The 20,747-nt window shown below is 38.2% G+C and overlaps 1 protein-coding gene across 1 annotated transcript; it reads left to right on the top strand.

The window, feature by feature from the left end:
* Positions 1 to 652: 652 nt before the first annotated feature.
* HYAL4 (hyaluronidase 4) lies at positions 653 to 20,508 on the top strand. Its single transcript, XM_025471523.3, has 4 exons — positions 653 to 1,100; positions 12,886 to 13,881; positions 17,966 to 18,055; positions 19,784 to 20,508. The coding sequence occupies exons 2-4, from the start codon at positions 12,904 to 12,906 to the stop codon at positions 20,183 to 20,185; spliced, it is 1,470 nt and encodes a 489-aa protein (XP_025327308.3). The 5' UTR covers positions 653 to 1,100; positions 12,886 to 12,903; the 3' UTR covers positions 20,186 to 20,508.
* The last annotated feature ends 239 nt before the right edge of the window (positions 20,509 to 20,747 follow it).

The following is a 20,747-nucleotide window of genomic DNA, read 5'->3' as shown; positions in this document are numbered from 1 at the left end:
AAACTTATCCTGGATGAAGAGTATAATTCTTTAGGGGCTGAATAGCCTTTCTTTTTTTATCCCCTTCAGGCCCAGTAGGGAGACCAGTTCATCTCTGCTTTTGTAGTTGGTCCAATTGCTAAACTCTGAATTCTACCTAGGAAGATCTTTATATTTAAATGTCCTGGGGTCATGGGGCACCTGGCTGGCTCTGTCAGAAGAACATTCGACTCTTGATCTCTGTGTTGTGAGTTCAAGCCCCACATGGGGTGTAGAGATCACTAAAAGAAATAAGTAAATAAATAAAATAAAAATAAATGTCTTGAGGTCAAACACCTTTGCTACTTGTCATTCTACATACTCTGTGAAGTTGAATGGTCTGACTGGCTCTGCTACACCAGAAGAAATATTTAATTGATTGCTCTGATAATGAGTCCTGAACATACTTCATCTTTGGGATCTCTTATCTCTGCACTTAGGATTTCTCTCTCCAAAGGAAGGAATAGTTCATACCTCTGCAATTAAATTTTTTTTTAAAATTTAAATTTCTGATTCAATTTCATGTTTTCAGTCTTTGGATCATCTCACCACTTCTTGTTTCAGGTTTATATTATATTCTTTTCTAAGGGCATATGCTGAAAATGATGCAGTAAACACATGTGCTTAGTTCTAGTAAATTAATGTTATATTTACTCAGGATGATGGCTAATGCCTTGTTAAGGGTTAAGACAGCTCATTAGAATCTATTTTTTAAATAATATATATTGTAGTACACATAGATTTGACCTCCTTTTTTCTCTTTAATCTGGAAATCTTTTAAATATAGTTTTCTTTACCTCTCTATTTTCCAACTAAAGTCTCAATCAAAGTTTTCTTTCTTTCTTAAGTCAGTGAATTTAAGTTGGGTGTTTTCAGAAAGCAATTGTCACTTCTACCAATATGCTTTCAAGAGAGTCTGAGTTTGGTTTTAAAGAGATTTAATGCAAGCCTCCAGTTTAACTTGGAGGACTGAGTCACCCTTGTAATGACATGTTTCTCTGAACCACCACAGGGCATCCTTTGCCACTCAATCTCTGCCTGGCATCAGGTGACTAAAGAGCCAGCAGGAGAACAAAAGAAAGGTAAAATATACTTTCTATCCTGTTGGGAAAAATTTAAGGACTATTTTTAGAAATATGCTCTCTTAGGGGAGTTAGAAGGAAACTTACTTTGTTCCTTGGAATACCCCAATTTCTTTTCTGGACTAACTTATTTACTTCTTATATACTTTACTTTTCAAAATGTGAGCTTGCTTTTATGAACCTAGCACTCTACAAAATATATCTGTCACTGATAGTTTAAGTTAAATTTCAGTTAGTTTTTTATTTGTTGTAAATTTATATTTGAAAATGATTCTTATTAAAGACTTATTTCTCTTCTACATGCACAATTTCTTTGAAAAGTAGCTTTTTGCAGTATGTTGGGTTATTATAACCTAATAACTTACCTTTTCATAATATCAGAATGTATTCCCTGAAGTAGATTAGAAAACTAACTGTAAATAAGCCACAGAAGAGACACTATTTTTAAAATATTTTTAATAACATAGCTGTGAGGAATTCCTCAAGCTAACTTTATATACCTAAATATTTTCTTTAGAACATAAGTGCATTTCTTGATTGGATAAAATCGATTTTATTTTTGCTCAATTTTTAATGAAGGATATTTTTAAAGATATGTTCCATAGTTATTATCATAACTACCATGATGGGCAATATTAGAAGACTGTTATTTAGAAAAGGAAATTCAGTTTTTAGGAAATATATGGCATTTAAAAGGGTTCAAAAAATGGATTTTTTTTTTTTTTTTGGTTACACAAATGGGTTTTAAGTTTTGTTTTCAAATACTAATAATGGGATGAATACTTAGAGATGACAATCAACAGCACTTCAAATAAGAAAATCTCTCAGTAATTGGGAAGAAGATATATACATAGATAAGTAGATTTAGATTTCCAGAAAAGAAAGAACAAATGCCAAAATGATAAAAGAAGATAAATCTTAAACCATTTGATCCAGAGACAGGAAATCTTAAAGTCAAGAAATCTCCTAATGATGGGGAAAAAAAGTTGTCTACTTCAGTGGCTACATATATCAAAGGTAAGGTGAAAGATTTGAAAAATTATGAGTTGAATAAGGTAATGTAGGCAATAAAATTGGTGTCTCTAAAACCTTTGCCAGTTCCTGAATAATTAACTTAAGTCTAGAACCATTGTTAATTGAGGTACTTATCTTACAGGTAGCTACTCACATTGTAGTGATAGCTAAGAAAGTTTAGTTACATGATTTATTTCAGCCTTGTTTGTAAATTCAGTTTGATGACGGAGGAAAGATATCTTGCTGAAGTATTCACAGATTCTTAACATTTAAGTGGAGTCCCAAGCAAAGAATTGAAATGGTGTTAAATGGAGAAAGTTAAGAAAAACTAGAAAATAAGTTATAAAAAATTCATGTGCAAAGATTCAGGTTTCATATTCTTTATGATTTTTTTTGAGAATTATAATGTATACCATATTGTCTTAGCAATAAGCTTCTTTGTTGGAAAAATCTTTATCAAGTTCAGTAGAGTTATATTTATACTTACATCATCATCTATAATTACTTGTTTGTTGAAATATTAGTGTCCTTGGTTTTAGCACATTCCTTGACTTTTTCTATGTATAATAGAAGTGTAAATGCTGTGAATTTCTAACAGGAACAGTTTCCAGTTGTCTTTTTGACAGAACAAAGCCTTTCACCTGAGCACCGGTCTAGTGTTCATTATAGGTCCAAATGAATGAATTCCATTTTCCCTCTTATCAAGTATATTTGAAAAATCCTACTCTTCAAGGAGCACTATATCTTAGACATATTCTACTGGATGGCTCCAGAATTGGCTCTTATTCTAGGCTGGCACTGCTCTGCCTCCGTCATAGGCATTCCAGAACAACCTTGCTGCATCCTTAGTCTAACCCAGAACCTGCAAGTGGAACATTTCTGCAGTTCCCCATTCATAGGAGACCCTCTCAAGGTTACATTTGGAAATTAAAATCTATTTCCTAATATTTTCAAGGTATATGGTTTGCATAATTAGATTGCATGCAATTATGGCCTTGAGTAAATAGCCTTATTTTTTAAAAATTAAAGTCTGTGTATGAAAAAGTACTTATGCCATATTTATTGTTAACTTGCATGACTGCGAAACTCAGTTAACTTTTTGTTATTGTTTGCTATTGTTTTGTTATTGAAAGTTATTGTTAACTTTCATGACTGCAGAAACTCAGCTTTCTTTATTAATCTCCAAATGTAACAGAGTTCTCATCTCTTATGAATGGGCAACCAAAGTAGAGAACACGTTCTCTAATGATCTGTTTAAAATATATGCAAATTGTTGATTAGTTATATACTATCTTTGGTGTTTCAACAGTTTATAATTATTTTATTAAGAAACAAAGCATAATCCACTTGGTTGCACAACAATACGTATTATTTATTATTCAAACTTGATGGAAATTAGCCTAACTGGCAGGGTCAGTTGCAATCAAGAGCGCATCATTCATCCAGCAGGTGTACCTGGAGTGAAAGCCCTAGCCTTAGAAGGAGCTATGAGATAGCTCTGTAGCTCCTTATACAAGATCCAAACCTAAAGAGTGAAAAAAATACAGGTGAACATGACTTCACCGGCTCTTATTTTTATTATATGCCACAATCTTTTCAGATAACTTAATTTTGATGAGCTTGACAGTTTATCATAAAGTTTAGCAACAGTTGATGGAGATATTTCAGGTAGGAAACATTAGTTGCAATGCCAAAGGGCACTGCAAACTCAGGTGTAATTCAGTTGAATACCAGAAGATTAGACCATAGTGATGATATGTCCGAGAGCAATCCAATTCAGAGAGATAGGCATATTGAATAGAAAATCTGTCCTGTGTGAAAATGCCAGCAAGAGGGCTAGAGTTGCAGCGAGGCATGGGGAAGGGTGATGGGCAATATTCTATCCCATATTCATACATTTTAAAGATTAAAATGAAATTTTAATTTTCAACAGCCAAGACTTCAGCTCATTGGCAGAGAATAGACATCTATATTGTGTTTGGATTTATAAAATGCTATCATTACTTATCATCACTACTCCCCCCAAAAGACAGTATTGTGACACACAGGAAAGGCTATTAGAAACAATAAAAATTAAAATTAAATAGGTAAGACCATGAAACTTTTTCTAGTGTGTTGGATGGTAACTAGCCCTGGAGTCTAAGTTTTTATCTTTCTTTTTTTTTTTTTTTAAAGATTTTATTTATTTATTCATGAGAGATAGAGAGAGAGAGAGCGAGAGAGAGAGAGGCAGAGACACAGGCAGAGGGAGAAGCAGGCTCCATGCAGGGAGCCCAATGCGGTACTCGATCCCAGGACTCCAAGATAAGGCCCTGGGCTGAAGGCAGCGCTAAACCTCTGAGCCACCCATGCTGCCCATGGAGTCTAAGATTTTAAACTCTGCTACATACTGGCTTCTGTTATATTACACTGAAATTTCCTTATTTTGTCTTGTAAAATAACACAAAAGGATAGCTGAGCAGAATTTTTTAAAAGCAGTAAGAGTTGAGAAAGGATTTATTACAGGAAAGTGTGAGGAAGAATAAAAAGAAATAAAAAATAATGCCGTGAACATCTGAAGAATTAAAAAACTGTCAGAATTTAAGCTTTGTCAAAAAAGTCTAATTGGATAAAATATAATGGAATTGAAGTGCTTAGGAAAATTCAAGGAAAAATGATCTGAAGTTGAATAGGTAAAATGCAGCTACCTGAGTTTTAATTTAAAATTATGCTAGATAAATAATTGAAACTAATACATAGTCAAGGAAGTAAGGAGAACCAAAGCATCTTTTTCATATTCAATTTCTCCAGGCACTTTTATTGTTCTAACTAGAATTTTGCATTGTTTACAATCAGACAAGGCCTATTACTCTACAGCATATTTTTCTACTTGTAATAAGTAACAAACTCATGTTGTGTACCACATTTTGTGGTGCGTAATAATACTAATCATTTTCTTCAAGCCTATCTTCTGTGTTTCTACTGAGCATCTCCTAAACCATTAACCCCATTAGTTTTTCATTACTATAGATAATTAACCAAACTGTAATTAGCCACATGTCAGAATAGAGTGGTAACTTAAAACTGGATGATGGTATTCACTTCCACTACAAAAAAAAAAAAAAAAAAAAAAGGAGGAGGGGGCTTTCTTATTTCCTGAAAAGGGCATTTCTTGCCAGATTTCAGCAGATCATAGCATTTTCTCAAATAACTTTATAAAGAAATAATCTTTGTAATAAAAGCCAACTCAGATGTTACCTTTTTAGGAAGGCAAGCCTGATTCCTTAAAGTCAGAATCAATTTGTATCTTCCTTTTTTGTTTGTTTCAAGAGAACTTTACTAGTTTTTTAATTCAAACAATGGTTTTGAATAACTGGTACATTAACATAGGACAAAATCCCAACAGAAGTTGCCGCTCAAAGAAATTTCACCTACTCTTTCCCTCTACCACCAGCTATCCTTCCTAGAGGCAAGCAACATAATTCTTGAGTGTGCCTCCAGATGCATTCCTTAGTACTCAAATTACATGCATATGCATGCACAAATAAATATAAACACATTCCTTTCTCAGAAAAATAATGGCGGCATTCTATACACATCTCGCTTTTTAAAAATGTTAAATATGTGTACGGATATGTATATAAAACAAAATATACCTTAAAGAATAATTATGGTATCATGAATATCCATATCAATATGTAGAAGCAACTTCATCTTTTGCTATAATTGCATAGTATTCCATTATGTGGAAATCCACAGTTTAACCACTTCCTTAATAATGGCCATCTGTTCTCAACTTAATAATTATAGGCAATGCTACTATGAATAACATAGAAGCAGAATTTCTAAGTAAAAAGTTTTATGCATTTGTAATTCAGACAGAAATTTCCAGTTATCTGTTTCCATCGGGAATACATCATAGTTCTTTACTCTTTCCTCATTACAAACAGTTTGGAGTCTATGCCTGCATATTTCACCTTGCTCAGATTTTTACCTGGCTGAAATATGTATGCCGTACAGAGAGATGGGTGCCAGCTGGAAAGCCAGGCCAACCCTAATTTCCCCCAAGGTATTGCTGTCAGGACTCAGAATATGAAATTACGCCATTAAATTAAATCAAAATTTTGTGATCTGGCTACAACCTCTGGCCTCTCGTGTGCCTGTCCTTCCACTCCAGCCCTGTACCCTGACATTCCCATCTAGTATCTGGAGAACGCAGATCAAACTCTCCTGTGTAAATATGGCTCAGGTCCTCAGGCCTGAGGTTGGGCCTCCGCTCCCAGTTCCTGTGTACCCTGTCTGGTCTGCCACCCAGCTCTTCCAGTCAGTGGCTTGGCTCATATCTTGGGAGGAAGGAGGTGTTTTCAAATATCATCTTGACTATGGACACAGAAAGGACTTAAGTTAACATTTCACAAACCATTAGATTGCTTTACAGTTCAAAAACTTTAATTAGAAAGCTGAAGATTCAAATCAACCTAATGTTATTTTAAGGAGCTTAGTTAAAAACAGGTTGACAGAGAGAACATTTTATTCAAAATGTGGTCCTAAGACTTTGTGTGCTTTTCCAAGAAAGCTGTTGATCTTGGCTGCAAGAAATTTCAAGTCCTAAAGGAAAGTAATAACTTTTTGACAAAGACTAAGTATATACTCTTGCATAAGGACAATTACATTCTCTTTCAGATCACATTTCTCAAAACAGAAATTGTTCTTGCTTCATAAAAAATATGGCCTTCCCCCCCGAAGGGTGAATTTTCCATTAGCACGAGTGACACTGAAATAGTCGTTTTTATGTACTTAACAGAATTTAAGCTTATATTTTAGGAAGACTGGCAGGGAAGCAGTTTCATACAATCAAGATAATCCAGGAGTTTTAAAATTTGTTCTGATGGAGGGATATCGTGCTCTTTGATAAAGGCATGAAATAGAGTTGTAATAAAATGAGTACATAATGATGAATTTGGGGACTTAAAGAGACATTATCACATAGTGGATTCTATTATAAACCAAGTTTATAAGATATTGGCACCAAGTTTTTAAGATAAATGTATGGGGAAAACTTAAGTGAGAAACTTCTATCCATTACAGTATATTTTTTTCTTCTGCTGGAACATCCAGCTTTCACAGTATTGATATTTCACAATACTGATGAGAGAAGAACTTAATCATTAGGAGAAGACACTGATTGACAATCTAAGTCAATTGACAATGACTAAGGCAGTAACATCCTTTAAAGGAAAGAATAGATGCCTATTATTGGTTTTGCTTTAATGAGATTTTATTAGAAAGCAGGTCAGCAATTAGCTCTACAGAGCTGAGGGTACAGCTTTGAACTAAGTGGTTCTGCTGTATCTTCCATTCTTTTTTTTTTTTTTTTTAAGATTTATTTATTTATTCATGAGAGACACAGAGAGAGGCAGAGACACAGGCAGAGGGAGAAGCAGGTTCCTCACAGGAAGCCTGATGTGGGACTCGATCCTGGATTCTGGGATCATGACCTGAGCCCAACCGCTGAGCCACCCCGGCGTCCCTATATCTTCCATTCTGATAAATATTTATGCATATATTTGTATTACTAGCAACAAAATTTCACTTTGGTCAAACCTTTCCTGAAAGGCTTGGAAATAAAACACTGCATTTTTAAATTTCTCCCCAAAATGGGGTTCACTGGGATCCCCGCTTAGGGATCATGACCTTCAGGATACTCTTTTAAATCTTACTGATTGGGGGGGGATCCCTGGGTGACCCAGCGGTTTGGCGCCTGCCTTTGGCCCAGGGCGCGATCCTGGAGTCTCAGGATTGAGTCCCGTGTCAGGCTCCCAGTGTGGGGCCTGCTTCTCCCTCTGCCTGTGTCTCTGCCTCTCTCTCTCTCTCTGAATAAATTTAAAAAATAAATAAATAAATCTTACTGATTTAGGGGCAGACACTTGGCATCTTAAAGTTTTGATAACAAAATCTCAATATCATGAAAAAAAGAAACAAGAGTTGTAGATCTGGAAAATTAATTCCTCCTACCAATACATTGAGATGGGTGTGGGTATGTATATGTTTAGAAGCCTTCCCAGAGTCTTCCATCTATTTAGAATTTAGAGTTGCAGTCAAAATTAAAACAAAACTAGCAGGATTAATTTATAGATTTATAATATTATTATATTTCTCTTCTGGTGATTGATACAAATACTGTAAAATTCTGAATATCTGGGTTGCAGCACTCTCATCTCTATCCTGGATTATTGCAAGAGCCTCCTGTTGGGCTTCCTGCTGCTTCTCTTTTGTGCTCTTTCCCTTCTGGGCTTGCCTAACACAGCAGCCAGAGGAATCCAGTTAAACCCAATTCAGACCAGGTCATTCTTCTCTCAAAACCTTCTAATTCTTTCCCATCTCACTTAGAAGGAAAGCCAGAGTCCCAGCAAAGCTCTACAAGACCCTCACACTTACTTCTCTCTTTTACCTGGCCACCAGTTTCTTTGAAGTTCTACAAACATGGCAGGCATCCTCCTGCCTCAGGGCCTTTGCACCTACGTGCCTCCCATGCTTTCTCAGACATCCTTCAGGCTTACTTCTTTTCTCTTGTAGATCAGTGAGGCCTTCCCATCTACAATGAATCCCTGCTTTTTTTTTTTTCCATTACAACTTTCCAATGTACTCATTTTTTATGTACTCATCATGTTTATCATTTGTCTCCCCTGAAAAGGTTTAAACCTTAGAGGGCAGGGTTTTTTGTTTGCTTTGTTCACTATTGTATTCCTAGTACTTACCGTGGGAAGCCTGGTATATAGGTGCTCAATAAATATTTCTTGAACACTAACTACTGCCTTCACACAGGTGTCAATGCCCCGAAGACTACCTGGACCACACCCACAGTTGAATGAGTTGGGTTTATTACATGTTACAGCAAGGGAAAATGCGCAGCATGAGGAACTGTGAGGTTTCTCAGTAAGAGGGTATCAGCAAGAGCCTGGGAATAGAACTTCAGTTTTAGTTGGGTCATCCGGCAGAGGGTCTAAGAAAATGGATGTTTGGTCCATTGGATGCTGTCAAAAAGCCGGAGCATATCTATAATTGGGTAAAGAACAGCAGTTGTTCATTCAGCAAGAGAGAGGGATGTTCGATATCGTATGGGGGGCACGCTGACCTTGTTTTATAATTTTTTTAAAATTTTTATTTATTTATGATAGAGAGAGAGAGAGAGGCAGAGACACAGGCAGAGGGAGAAGCAGGCTCCATGCACCGGGAGCCCGACGTGGGATTCGATCCCGGGTCTCCAGGATCGCGCCCTGGGCCAAAGGCAGGCGCCAAACCGCTGCGCCACCCAGGGATCCCCTGACCTTGTTTTTATCTGTGCTTGGGCAAAATGAAAACGTGGCCTTGCTTTGTTTCATTTTGTCACAGCCTGAGATCAAACTTGTTTGAGGTTGGTATTCTGTGAAATTGTTAGTCTGACAGGAGAATAACACGGCATGGCTCTAAGTGCCTCCAGCTTCTGAAATCTGGATGTTGCTTTTGTTTTTCCCCCTTAAATGTATCACAAGCAGCTACACACTTGTGGGGAAGGAGTGACTGGAGAAATAGGTGTAAGGAGAGGATAGAAACTTCTCTGTTCTCTGCAGACTCTTGTATGTCCACATGTCGGGCCTGTCTCACAGGGGACCCCCCTTTTTCACCATCCTCCACGTCGGAGTGGGGTGAGGACTGAGGCCTGCTCAATGTAAGGCAGTCCCCCCTTTTCTGTTATCTTTGTCACATTCCCCACTAGTGGGCTAAACAAGTCAGAGCAGTTTCAGCTAAGCCTTCCTCATGGTGGCTCTTCTTTCTACTGCGGGAGGGGTTTGAGGAGAAAGCTACCTCCCTTTCCTCTCGGGTTTTCAGGATTGTGAGACTTTGCTGGGAGTCATTTGTTCAGGGGCTTTCAAAATACCTTCACAGAACTTTCCATGGTGAAGGAAGGGAACTAGTCCTTCGTATATGTTCCCAGAACAAACCCTATTCCCACAAAGAGAAAACTAGGTGATAAAATCTAGGGGTGACGTCCAAGTGAAACTCCTCACTTATCCCCACCTCCGATATCTTGCCCCCAACGCTTCCTAAAATTCCACCAATTAGATTTGCTTAAAGAAGCAAACCTTCCCAGGATGATTGTAAGGAAGCAAAGAAGGGTGTTGCTACTGGTGACTCCTGGTTCAGTGTAACTGCGCAGACAAGAGACAGGTGGAGCTGGGCGGTGAGGATTTGAGTGGTTCACAGCGGTCCTGAGGCCAAGGGCACGTTCGGAAGGGCAGGCATGGGGAGGTTCCCTGATGCAGAAAGGAGGGTGGGAGAAGCAGCCAGCCAATGATTGCACAGTGCAGGCAGGGGACCCCAAAACTTGCTGACAGGTGCCGAGTGAAGGGATCTCCTCTCAGCGAGCTGTGTTTAATTAGGTGAATGACAGAAGGTGCACCAGCACCCTGTCCTGCACGCGCAGGAAGCAGAAAGCTGAGACCAAACAGGTGACGCAGGCACTGAATTGCCCTTTTTTTTTTTTTGCTTGTATTTGTTGTGTAAAGCTGCACATTTTATTAGGAGTTCTAGGGACACCTGGGTGGCTCAGTGGTTTAGCACCGCCTTCAGCTCAGGTCGTGATCCTGGGGTCCTGGGATCGAGCCCGCATGGGGCTCCCTGCCAGCAGCTTGCTTCTTTCTCTGCCTGTGTCTCTGCCTTTCTCTCTGTGTCTCTCATGAATAAATAAATAAAATCTTAAACAAAAAAAAGGAGTTCTGCCTACCACCTGCCATGGAAAGTGCACCTCCCATCCATCCACCAGAATCTGGGGAATAAGGAGGAGAGAATCGCTTGGTAACTTTGTAATGAATGGGCGAGGATTTCTGAGGCAGTAATGAGGGGGTTGACCAAAGGGAAAACAGTAATCAGTGGAAAGCAATGTTTTGAATAAAACTCAAAGCAGAAAGTGTTCTGATAGGTTAGATTTTTATATATACATATATAGCCTTCTCTAACATAAAGTGAATTTTAACTTTAGCAAAAGCTTTTTCTCCCCTATTGATGAACACATGTGCAGATAAATCCATTTTTCTTATCTTGAGGCAGACTATAAAAAAAATCAAAGATAAGGAACACTTTTAAGGACCATGATTCTTATCGTATTCATAAAATTATATTCCCTTTAAAATACCATTCTCCTGGGGCGCGTGGGTGGTGAAGCTGGTTAAACATCTGCCTTCTGCTCAGGTAGTGATCCCGGGGTCCTGGGATCACCCGGCATCAGGCTCCCTGCTCAGTGGGGAGCCTACTTCTCCCTCTCCCTCTGTGCATCCCCCTGCTTGTGTTCTCTCTCTCTCTGTGTCAAATAAATAAAATCTTTTAAAAAGAAAATACCATTCTTTTCAAATCATAATTTATACCTTCAGTATAACATATATGTTGATAAGCGAGGTAATCTTACCCATCTTTGTGCTATGGAGGAATACAGATATCTATTCAATTTATGGATGAAGAAAATATCTACCTCCATAGCACTTGAAAACTGATATTTTTGTATCTATCCATTTACTTAGTACTCCTTAAATGTCTTTGAATAAAGCTTTTCATATTATTTTAGTAATTGGTCTGTTCAGATTTTCTAGTTTTCATAAATTATTTTATTTATTTATTTTTTCGTAAAGTATTTTAAATTTTGGTTTTACCTCCGTGTTCTAGACCTAAAAAATGTTATACAGTTTAGCTGGTGACATCTAGTGGTGAAAAATGTTGATTACATACAACATGCAGCGCTTGCAGCTTTGCTGATACTCAAAAGCCACAGATTCCATGGAAAAAAAACCTATGTCAGTCGAAGTTTCTAGTTGTAACCAATCAAAACAAAATCTCACTGATTTGAGCCAAAAAGTGCTGTCCCAGGAGGACAATGTTGCCACTTAACACCAACACCATGGATATGTGGTTCTGGATGCCCCAACAGGAGCTGCCACTCCTGGACATGGGAATTTCTGGCACCACCACCTTTCAGGTTCTTTGGTTCTTAAGATGTCAATTCAAAGTCTAGGGTAGGAAGAAAGGCACACACACACACACACACACACACACACACACACAAGGTCTAGAGTAGGATGGATCTTGGCCACTAACACATATGGGTACCCTAGCTGCAAGGGAGCCTATGTAAGCATCTGGACGTTTGCGCTTACTTAATGAAACAATAAAAAGTTATTATAAGATTAAATGAGATGACTATTTGATAAAGTATTTAATCTTGGTGCCCAGAATTTGATGAGTTTTCCAGAATGATAGTTGATATAATTCTACATTTTTATTCAATCGTGAGCTTTTTTTGAGGGTAAGGACCACATCTTGTTCATTTTATATTCTGGACATAGGGCATGAAGTTCTGTGAGTGTTTTTCTTTTTTTTTTTTTTTAGATTTTTAAAATTTATTCATGAGAGACACAGAGAGACAGAGAACATAGACAGAGGGAGAAGCTGGGAGCCTGATATGGGACTCGATTCCAGAAACCCAGGATCACTACCTGAGCTGAAGGCATACGCTCAATCACTGAGCCACCCAGGCATCCCAGTTCCATGAATATTTATTAAATTGCACTGCTTGCCTCTGAATAGAAGCAAGCTTCTATTCTACCCTTGCTTCTATATCTCAATTTATGTATAGTCCTCTTTCAAACCTTTAAAGAAAAAGCACTTTAAAATAGAAATATATACCAATAATAATAATATCCATCCAGTATTTGAAATTTTTTCCTCCAAATTATCACTAATAGAAAATTACATCTCCCTACAGGTCTTCCACAGTACATTAATGCAGAAGATAAGATTTTATCTTATGAAAGTATTATCTGATGGACAATTAAGGCTTTGTGTTGTTCAACCAATACATCTCACATCATGGCTGCTCATATTCTTCATTCTGAAGTCTATCTCCTCTCTAAAACCTGCCCGGCTTCCAATTTATCAAAGGAAACCTTTTATAGCTGCTTGGAATGCCCCAACGGATCAGTGTTTGATAAAATACAATATAGGATTAAATTTGAAAATGTTTCAGGTTATTGGAAGCCCACTGGCCAAGGCCAGGGGGCAAAATATCACTATATTTTATGTCAACAGATTGGGATACTATCCATGGTATACATCACAGGGGGTTCCCATTAATGGGGGTCTCCCCCAGAACATAAGTTTGCAAGTGCATCTAGAAAAAGCTGACCAAGATATTAATTATTACATCCCTGCTGAAGATTTCAATGGACTGGCTGTTATAGACTGGGAATACTGGCGACCTCAGTGGGCCCGTAACTGGAACACAAAAGATGTCTACAGACAGAAGTCAAGAAAGCTGATTTCTGACATGCAAGAGAATGTATCAGCTACTGATATTGAATATTTAGCCAAAGCAACCTTTGAAGAAAGTGCAAAAGCTTTCATGAAGGAAACCATCGAATTGGGAATTAAGAGTAGACCAAAGGGCCTCTGGGGTTATTATTTATATCCTGATTGCCACAATTATAATGTTTATGCCCCAAATTATACTGGGTCATGCCCAGAAGAGGAAGTTTTGAGAAACAATGAGCTCTCTTGGCTCTGGAATAGTAGTGCTGCTTTATATCCTTCTATTGGTGTCAGAAAATCTCTTGAAGACAATGAAAACATTTTGCGCTTCTCGCGATTTCGAGTGCATGAATCCCTGAGGATCTCCACCATGACATCCCATGATTATGCTCTGCCTATATTTGTCTACACAAGGCTAGGCTACAGAAATGAGCCCTTATTTTTTCTTTCTAAGGTAAGACATCCCTTGCAAAGATGGGGAGATTTCCATCCTGTTCTTAAAAGAGACTTTTTTTTTTTCTTCAAAAATTTATTTTATCTATCTATTTATCTATTTATTTGAGAGACAGAGAGCACAAGCAGGGAGAGGTGCAGAAGGAGAGGGAGAAGCAGACTCCTGCTGAGCAGGGAACCCCATACAGGGTTGATTGCAGAACCCTGATGTCATGACCTTAGCCAGAGGCTGATGCTTAGCCTACTGAGCCACCAAGATACCCCTAAAACAGACATTTCTTTGTTAATTCTCTTCTTTGAAGAATTCCCAATTATGCTCTTTCCTAAGAGCGTAATTGTTCCTTTAACTACCATCCACTTAGACTCTTTATTTATGCCAACTGAATCTTAATTATTTATCATTCTTTTAAGGAACATGGTATGGAAGGAAGGTTAGAAGGCAATAAGAACAACTCCTCCCCACTTTCCTCCCCAATTGATGGTGCTCCCTCATGATTGGCCTTTATTGGGAGCAGGTTGTGGTGGACCAGCTGGAAAGTCAGAGAGGGGATTTTAAAATGGAGTAGTTTGCTCACACATGTGAAAGTGTAATTGGAAGTGTTCTTGCTTCTGGCCTCACCATCTAATATCAAGAGGAAAATATTTTCTTTTTAATGTTTTTAATGTTTTAATGTTATTAATGTTATTTAATACCGGTTTTGATAAAAGGTACAAGAGAGGCACAACAATGTGAACACATGTAACACTACTGAACTATACACTTAGAAATGGTGAAGGTAGTAAATTTTATGTCTTTTTACCACAATTAAATAGTTCTTAAAAATTAAAAAAAAATTTTTTTTAAAAGGCATAGGGGCATTACAAATCTGCAAAAAGTAGGTGGATCTATAGATTTAGCCATCTGGTTTATTCTTGACTCTATGACCATAGCTAATGGAAAGTGGGTAAGAATGGTGCAAGTTTTTAAATTCAATCATAAATTCATCACCAGTCCATGATTTTGCAATCCTAGGTTAAAACTTACAAATACAAGTTTTAGTCTATTTATTTTACTATTGTATCCAAAGACCTCCCATAAACCACAAGCGTAACTTTTAAAATAGATGAACTTTTGGCCCAATTATCTCTCCCTTCTTCTCCCCTTGCTACTCTACTCACTCAGATGGAAACTTCTAGAAATAAAAACTTAGGGATCCCTGGGTGGCGCAGCGGTTTGGCGCCTGCCTTTGGCCCAGGGCGCGATCCTGGAGACCCGGGATCGAATCCCACGTCAGGCTCCCGGTGCATGGAGCCTGCTTCTCCCTCTGCCTGTGTCTCTGCCTCTCTCTCTCTCTCTCTCTCTCTGTATGACTATCATAAATCAATAAAAAAAAAATAGAAATAAAAACTTAAAAGCAGATGACACTCTAGTGGTTAGACTTGGATAATTATGTGTAAACTTACTATGTTAAGAAGAGTTGAGACTTGTTCAGGCTTTCACATGGATGGTATAGTGGTATTTTAAGATATTATTGGATACTATGGGCTTATCACATTTCTTCCTTCTCCACCATTACAAGTTTCAATTCATCAGTGTGTCTTAAAATATAAAGATGTTCTGACTGTGAGGCACCCAAGGGAGAAGGCTCAGGAAACATCCAGATGAGGATGTTAGTATGACCAGTAGGTATCTATGGAGCATATAGGGAGTACAGCTTAATCCTCAGAGGAAGAAAAGGCACAGATGTATCGGGATTTGGTAAATGCTAAGCCTTGGACACCATTGATGAGGTCAGTAAGAAAAAAAGTCTTTATTGTGAACTGATATTTGTACTTCCAGAAAAGTCAGCAACAAATGATTAATAATGATAGGAAATCAATACTACCCAGGAGGTTTAAAAAGTTCTCTAGAACTGCTTGACCCTGGAACTGAAAGTTAAATACTACTTCCTTCTATGAAACTTCTTTACATTTTATATTTGGCTTAAACAAGTTTCTATCTTTGATGATAATACATTTACTTTTGAAAGAAATAAACTTTAAAGGATGAAGTGTTCATATTGAAAGATTAGACTACTGGTACATTGTGCACATTCTATAAACCTAGATAAGCTTCCTTGAGTAGCTATAACCTCAGAAATGTTTCTGTTCTAAGGAAATAAGGAACAAAGGTTAGGGTCTCATTAAGAAACAGCTCTCAGGCAGCCCTGGTGGCTTAGCCGTTTAGCGCCACCGTCAGCCCAGGGTGTGATCCTGCAGACCTGGGATCGAGTCCCGTGTCAGGCTCCCAGCATGGAGCCTGCTTCTCTCTCTGTATCTCTAATAAATAAAAAATATTAAAAAAAAAAAAAAAAGAGAAGAAGAAGCAGCTCTCTTTGACAGGCCCAGGAATCATTCTGTAACATTCTGAAAACTTTCTGAATGGGAAGGTATTTCCAAATATTTCAAACCATCAGTTCAGCCACCATTTTACTATACCCTCTGTAAAAATATGCCCACAAAATTTTTGAAACCTGATATTCATTTACACCAAATCATAAATGACAAATAATGGCTTCCATTTCTAATCTTCCCCAAGATAGCTGCACTTTATTTTTAAGATATTTTTATTTTTAAGTAATCTCTATACCCAATGTGGGGCTCGAACTTAACAAACCTGAAATCAAGAGTCATATGTTTCACTGGCTGAGCCAGCCAGCACCCTGATATCTGCACTTTAGAGTAGTCGTGTATGTGTGTGTTTGCACAAGTATATACAAACACATATAGTTAGGATTACAAAAATGATTTAACAGTAAGTAGCAAATTTCCTCACCTATCCAGACCTCAGTACCTCAGTGTCTTAAGATATACAATGAGGCACTATTACCTGCCCTACCTACCTAGCTGTAATATTATGAAAATCAAATGAGAAAATTTGAGACGCTACAAAAATATATGTAATATAGAGTTTCTGATTCAGCATGGTAAGAAGCCTGGACATTGCCACTCCATCCTAACAAGTGAAAAACTAAACAGACTGAAAAATCAAAGCTTCATAAAAAAAAGAAAAAAGAAAAATCAACTATTTTTAGATTCATGAGGACACAAGACAAATTCCTGCCCTCAAAATTTGAGAGGCAGACAGGTGAATACAGAGAATCACAACTTACTAGATCAGAAATCTCTGTGGGAACCACTGCCAGAGTAGGGAAATCTGAATTACAATTGATGAGTTGCTAGAGACTCAGTGAGGACAAGTCTGAGAAATAAAAACTCCAGGGGACTCAATCATGGGTGGGTATGTACTTTTGTGAGTTTTCCCTCTAAAAGCTTATCAGGTGCTCACAATGAATATCAGAGAAAAATCTTCTTATGCATCTAGCAAGGGGCAAGAGAAAAAGAACTGTTTTGAATACTCAAGAACATTCTGTTCTTCTTAACAAGGTCTGCCCTCAGGAGAAACTATTTAACCAGAGCCAAACCTACTGGGGACTTAGCAGAGCCTAAGTGAAGGGGGCAGGGGGAGGGAAATACTCAACTCCAGTTGGCTCTGGTCTCCCACTTGCAAGGGAAATGCCCTGCTCTAGCCCCATCTAGCCAGCCTATCTCACCTAAGAAGGGGTTAGACCAAATTAGAGCCTGCAGGGCCTTAACACTGTATTGCTTTGCCTCGTCCTGGGATCCAAATGACACAAACCCCCTCCGGGTCCCTGTGGAGGCAAAGTCCTCAGGGGAGTGTTGCAAACAGGGAAGAGAATTTAGCTAAGAGGAATGCAAGGTATTCTTCACATTCGGAGAAGAAAAATTTCTGGGTCATGTACGGATGGCTGGTTTGTGTGCATGTGGCCTTAGTTGACTTTGATTAAACAGCTTCTGTTGGCTATTTCTAGGCTGTCATCAAAATAATATCCTGTTTGGAAAAATTCAAGCTTTTCCTTAAAAATATTTAGTATGCTCTTCCATGTGAATATGGAGTATAACTTTGAGCCTTGGTTTGTTCAATATCTATTTTACTCTGAGAACTAAAGAATCATCCTATTATATTGAACTCAACCTCGAATCCTAATCCCTGGCATGCTGTTTTATAGCCAAATGAATAATGAACTCTATTGTCTTCAATCTAGCAAGATCTAATCAGTACTATTGGAGAAAGTGCTGCCTTGGGAGCTGCAGGCATTGTTATCTGGGGAGACATGAATTTAACTTCATCTGAGGTAAGGCAGTACCTTGAAGGTATAGTTAATATTATTTAAAGTATTTGCTCTTTTCTTTTATAGCTAACTCCAGTCGGAGCTCTCATGACTCCCACAATAAACCAGCTTTAGACTTCAAGTCCAAATCAGTGCCTAATACATAGAAGGAGCTCAATAGTATTATTAACTTTTGTTAAGATAGTAATCATATTACTGACATTTGTAGACTATTATGTGCTGGGATTGTGTGCTAATTGCTTTTTGTTTTGGATGTGCTCACTTACTGGTCATAATAACCCTAATGCGGTAGGGTTATTTATTTATAAATGAAACAAAAGAGGAAATCCAACTAGGGTAAATTAACTACAGTTTGACTGGAGCCCTTGCATTTAACTACTACATACAATGTGTCATATCCTATTTTGAGAAGAAGAAGAAGAAACATATGGTAACTTTTTAATCTCTGCATTGAATCTATTTTTTCTTTATGGAGAAGTTAGCTGAAAATTAATAGCATTTAAAATGAGACCTATATAGTTCTTTTCAAATTTCTCCCAGCTCAGATATTATTTACCCTAATAAGTCTTTCTAGTTTTCCCCAATCCACATTAGTCACAGCCTCTTCTGTATTTCCAGATGCTGTTTGTTTATATCTCTATAATACGATATGTTTGCCTGGAATTGTAATGCTCATATCCTCAACACTTTTTGTTAAATTGAATTTTTTGCAAGTTCATGATGATATGACATTATTCTTAGGATTGCACAGGCTCAATTTGTTGCTGTCAAGGTATCTGTCATGAAACTGTGACAATATAAGGTTAAAGTTTCCTCTGTCTAATATAAGAATTTGGTAGAAGTAGGGAGAATCAATTCCTGACCCTCTAGGTGTGACATTCCCTCCCCCAGCCCATGCGGCTCAAGAGAGGAGCTCCATCAGGAAGCTGAGTGCACAAACCAGGTGGCCTCTGTTTAGAACACATAATCGGAACCACAAAAAAATGACCCAGTCAGCCTTCCAGGCTTTCCTGTGTTTCAATTGTGTACAGATGTCCAGAATCCAGGGCAGTTGATATTTGAACATAATTAACAGGAAAATCTAGGAAGCTACAGGTTGCCACTTAACAATTAACTGGTAGAATATGAGAATTCAGGTTCCTACACAACCCTGAAAGGTGGCCAGAGGACAGCAACTCTGGCATGATTTCTAATTTGGGTTTGTTCTTTTTTTCACATTCCATTAATGTGGGGGGCCAGAAGGAGAAAAAAAGATGTAAATGGAAAGAAGGCAAGGTCATCATATGCTGACTCTGGGACCCATTGACAAGTTCAGTTGCTTAGCCCTAGTGTAACCTATTCTCCATCTCCTGCCTCTTGGACTTGCTTCCTTTCTTTTTTCTTTTTTCTTTTTCCCTTGGAAGGATTATATTTATTCATGAGAGAGAGGCAGAGACATAGGCAGAGGGAGAAGCAGACTCCCTGTGGGAAGCCTGATGTGGGACTCCATCCCAGGACTCTGGGGTCACACCCTGGGCTGAAGGCAGATGCTCAATAACTGAGCCACCCAGGTGCCTCCTTGCAGCTTTCCTGATCAGGTTCCCTGTGTTGCAGCATCTGAGCCTAAGAGATCAACAACAGGAGCCAAATGTTAGGTTTCACTCAGGTCCAAAGAACTGCCTCGTGGGCCCAAATGCTCTAATCCTATTAGTGCCAAAACCCACTAAAACCCATTTGTTTCTACATTTCTAGGGCAACTGTACAAAGGTGAAGCAGTATGTGAGTTCTGACTTAGGACACTACATAGTCAATGTGACCAGAGCGGCTGAGGTGTGCAGCCTTCACCTGTGCAGGAGTAATGGGAGATGCATAAGGAAGGTATGGAAAGCTCCTGATTACCTGCACTTGAACCCTGCAAGTTACCACATAGAGGCCTCCAAGGATGGAGAATTTATTGTGAAAGGAAAAGCATCTGATATGGACCTGGAAGCGTTGGAGGAGAAGTTTTCCTGTCACTGTTATCAGGGATACGAAGGAGCCGACTGTAGAGGAACAAAGACGGCTGACGGCTGCTCTGGGGTTTTCTCTTTTTCTAGCTCACTAATAACACTATGCCTGCTGGTTTTAGCAGGTTATCAGAGTATCCGGTCATGACATAATTGAATTTAAATGGAACTGTGTGCCCTGTAGAGTAGTCACTTAAAGAAAAGATGAAACTTAGGACCTTTTTTTTTTCTCTTATGAAATACATTGAAAAGGTAGCATAAGCAGACATTATGTATGTCACTTAACATAAACAAGAGCATATTGCTTTATTTGGCCCTGATTTGGCTAAGAAACCAGATCCAGGAATAAAATCAGTGCAGTCCTCTTCCTTACTGGAATGTTTAAGTTGTATTCAAACTAGACCTGTATATTTTAGTCTTTATATGAACATATGTGTATGTACATCTACATATTAAATTATTGATTTCAAAGCCTGTGGGTGTTTTTGTTTGTTTGTTTTGCCTAGAAATGTATTAAGGACAGATTGCTAAGCAATTATCTGAATCAATGGAAGAAGTCACCTCAGGGTATGAACTGGTCACTCGATCTACTGAAAAGGACCAAATGCAAAGTTCCTTGTCCCAGCCTAAGGTTCACACTGGGCTTCTGTTCCCCACCTGAGCTCACTGAGTGCAAAACTAGGTCCTGATGTGGCTTCTCATGGGAGGTG

This window comes from Canis lupus, chromosome 14 (genome assembly GCF_003254725.2).
Source record: "Canis lupus dingo isolate Sandy chromosome 14, ASM325472v2, whole genome shotgun sequence".
In the NCBI taxonomy this organism is placed as follows: domain Eukaryota; kingdom Metazoa; phylum Chordata; class Mammalia; order Carnivora; family Canidae; genus Canis; species Canis lupus.
Note: the sequence above shows the minus strand (reverse complement) of the source record. Positions and strands in the feature narration are given on the sequence as shown.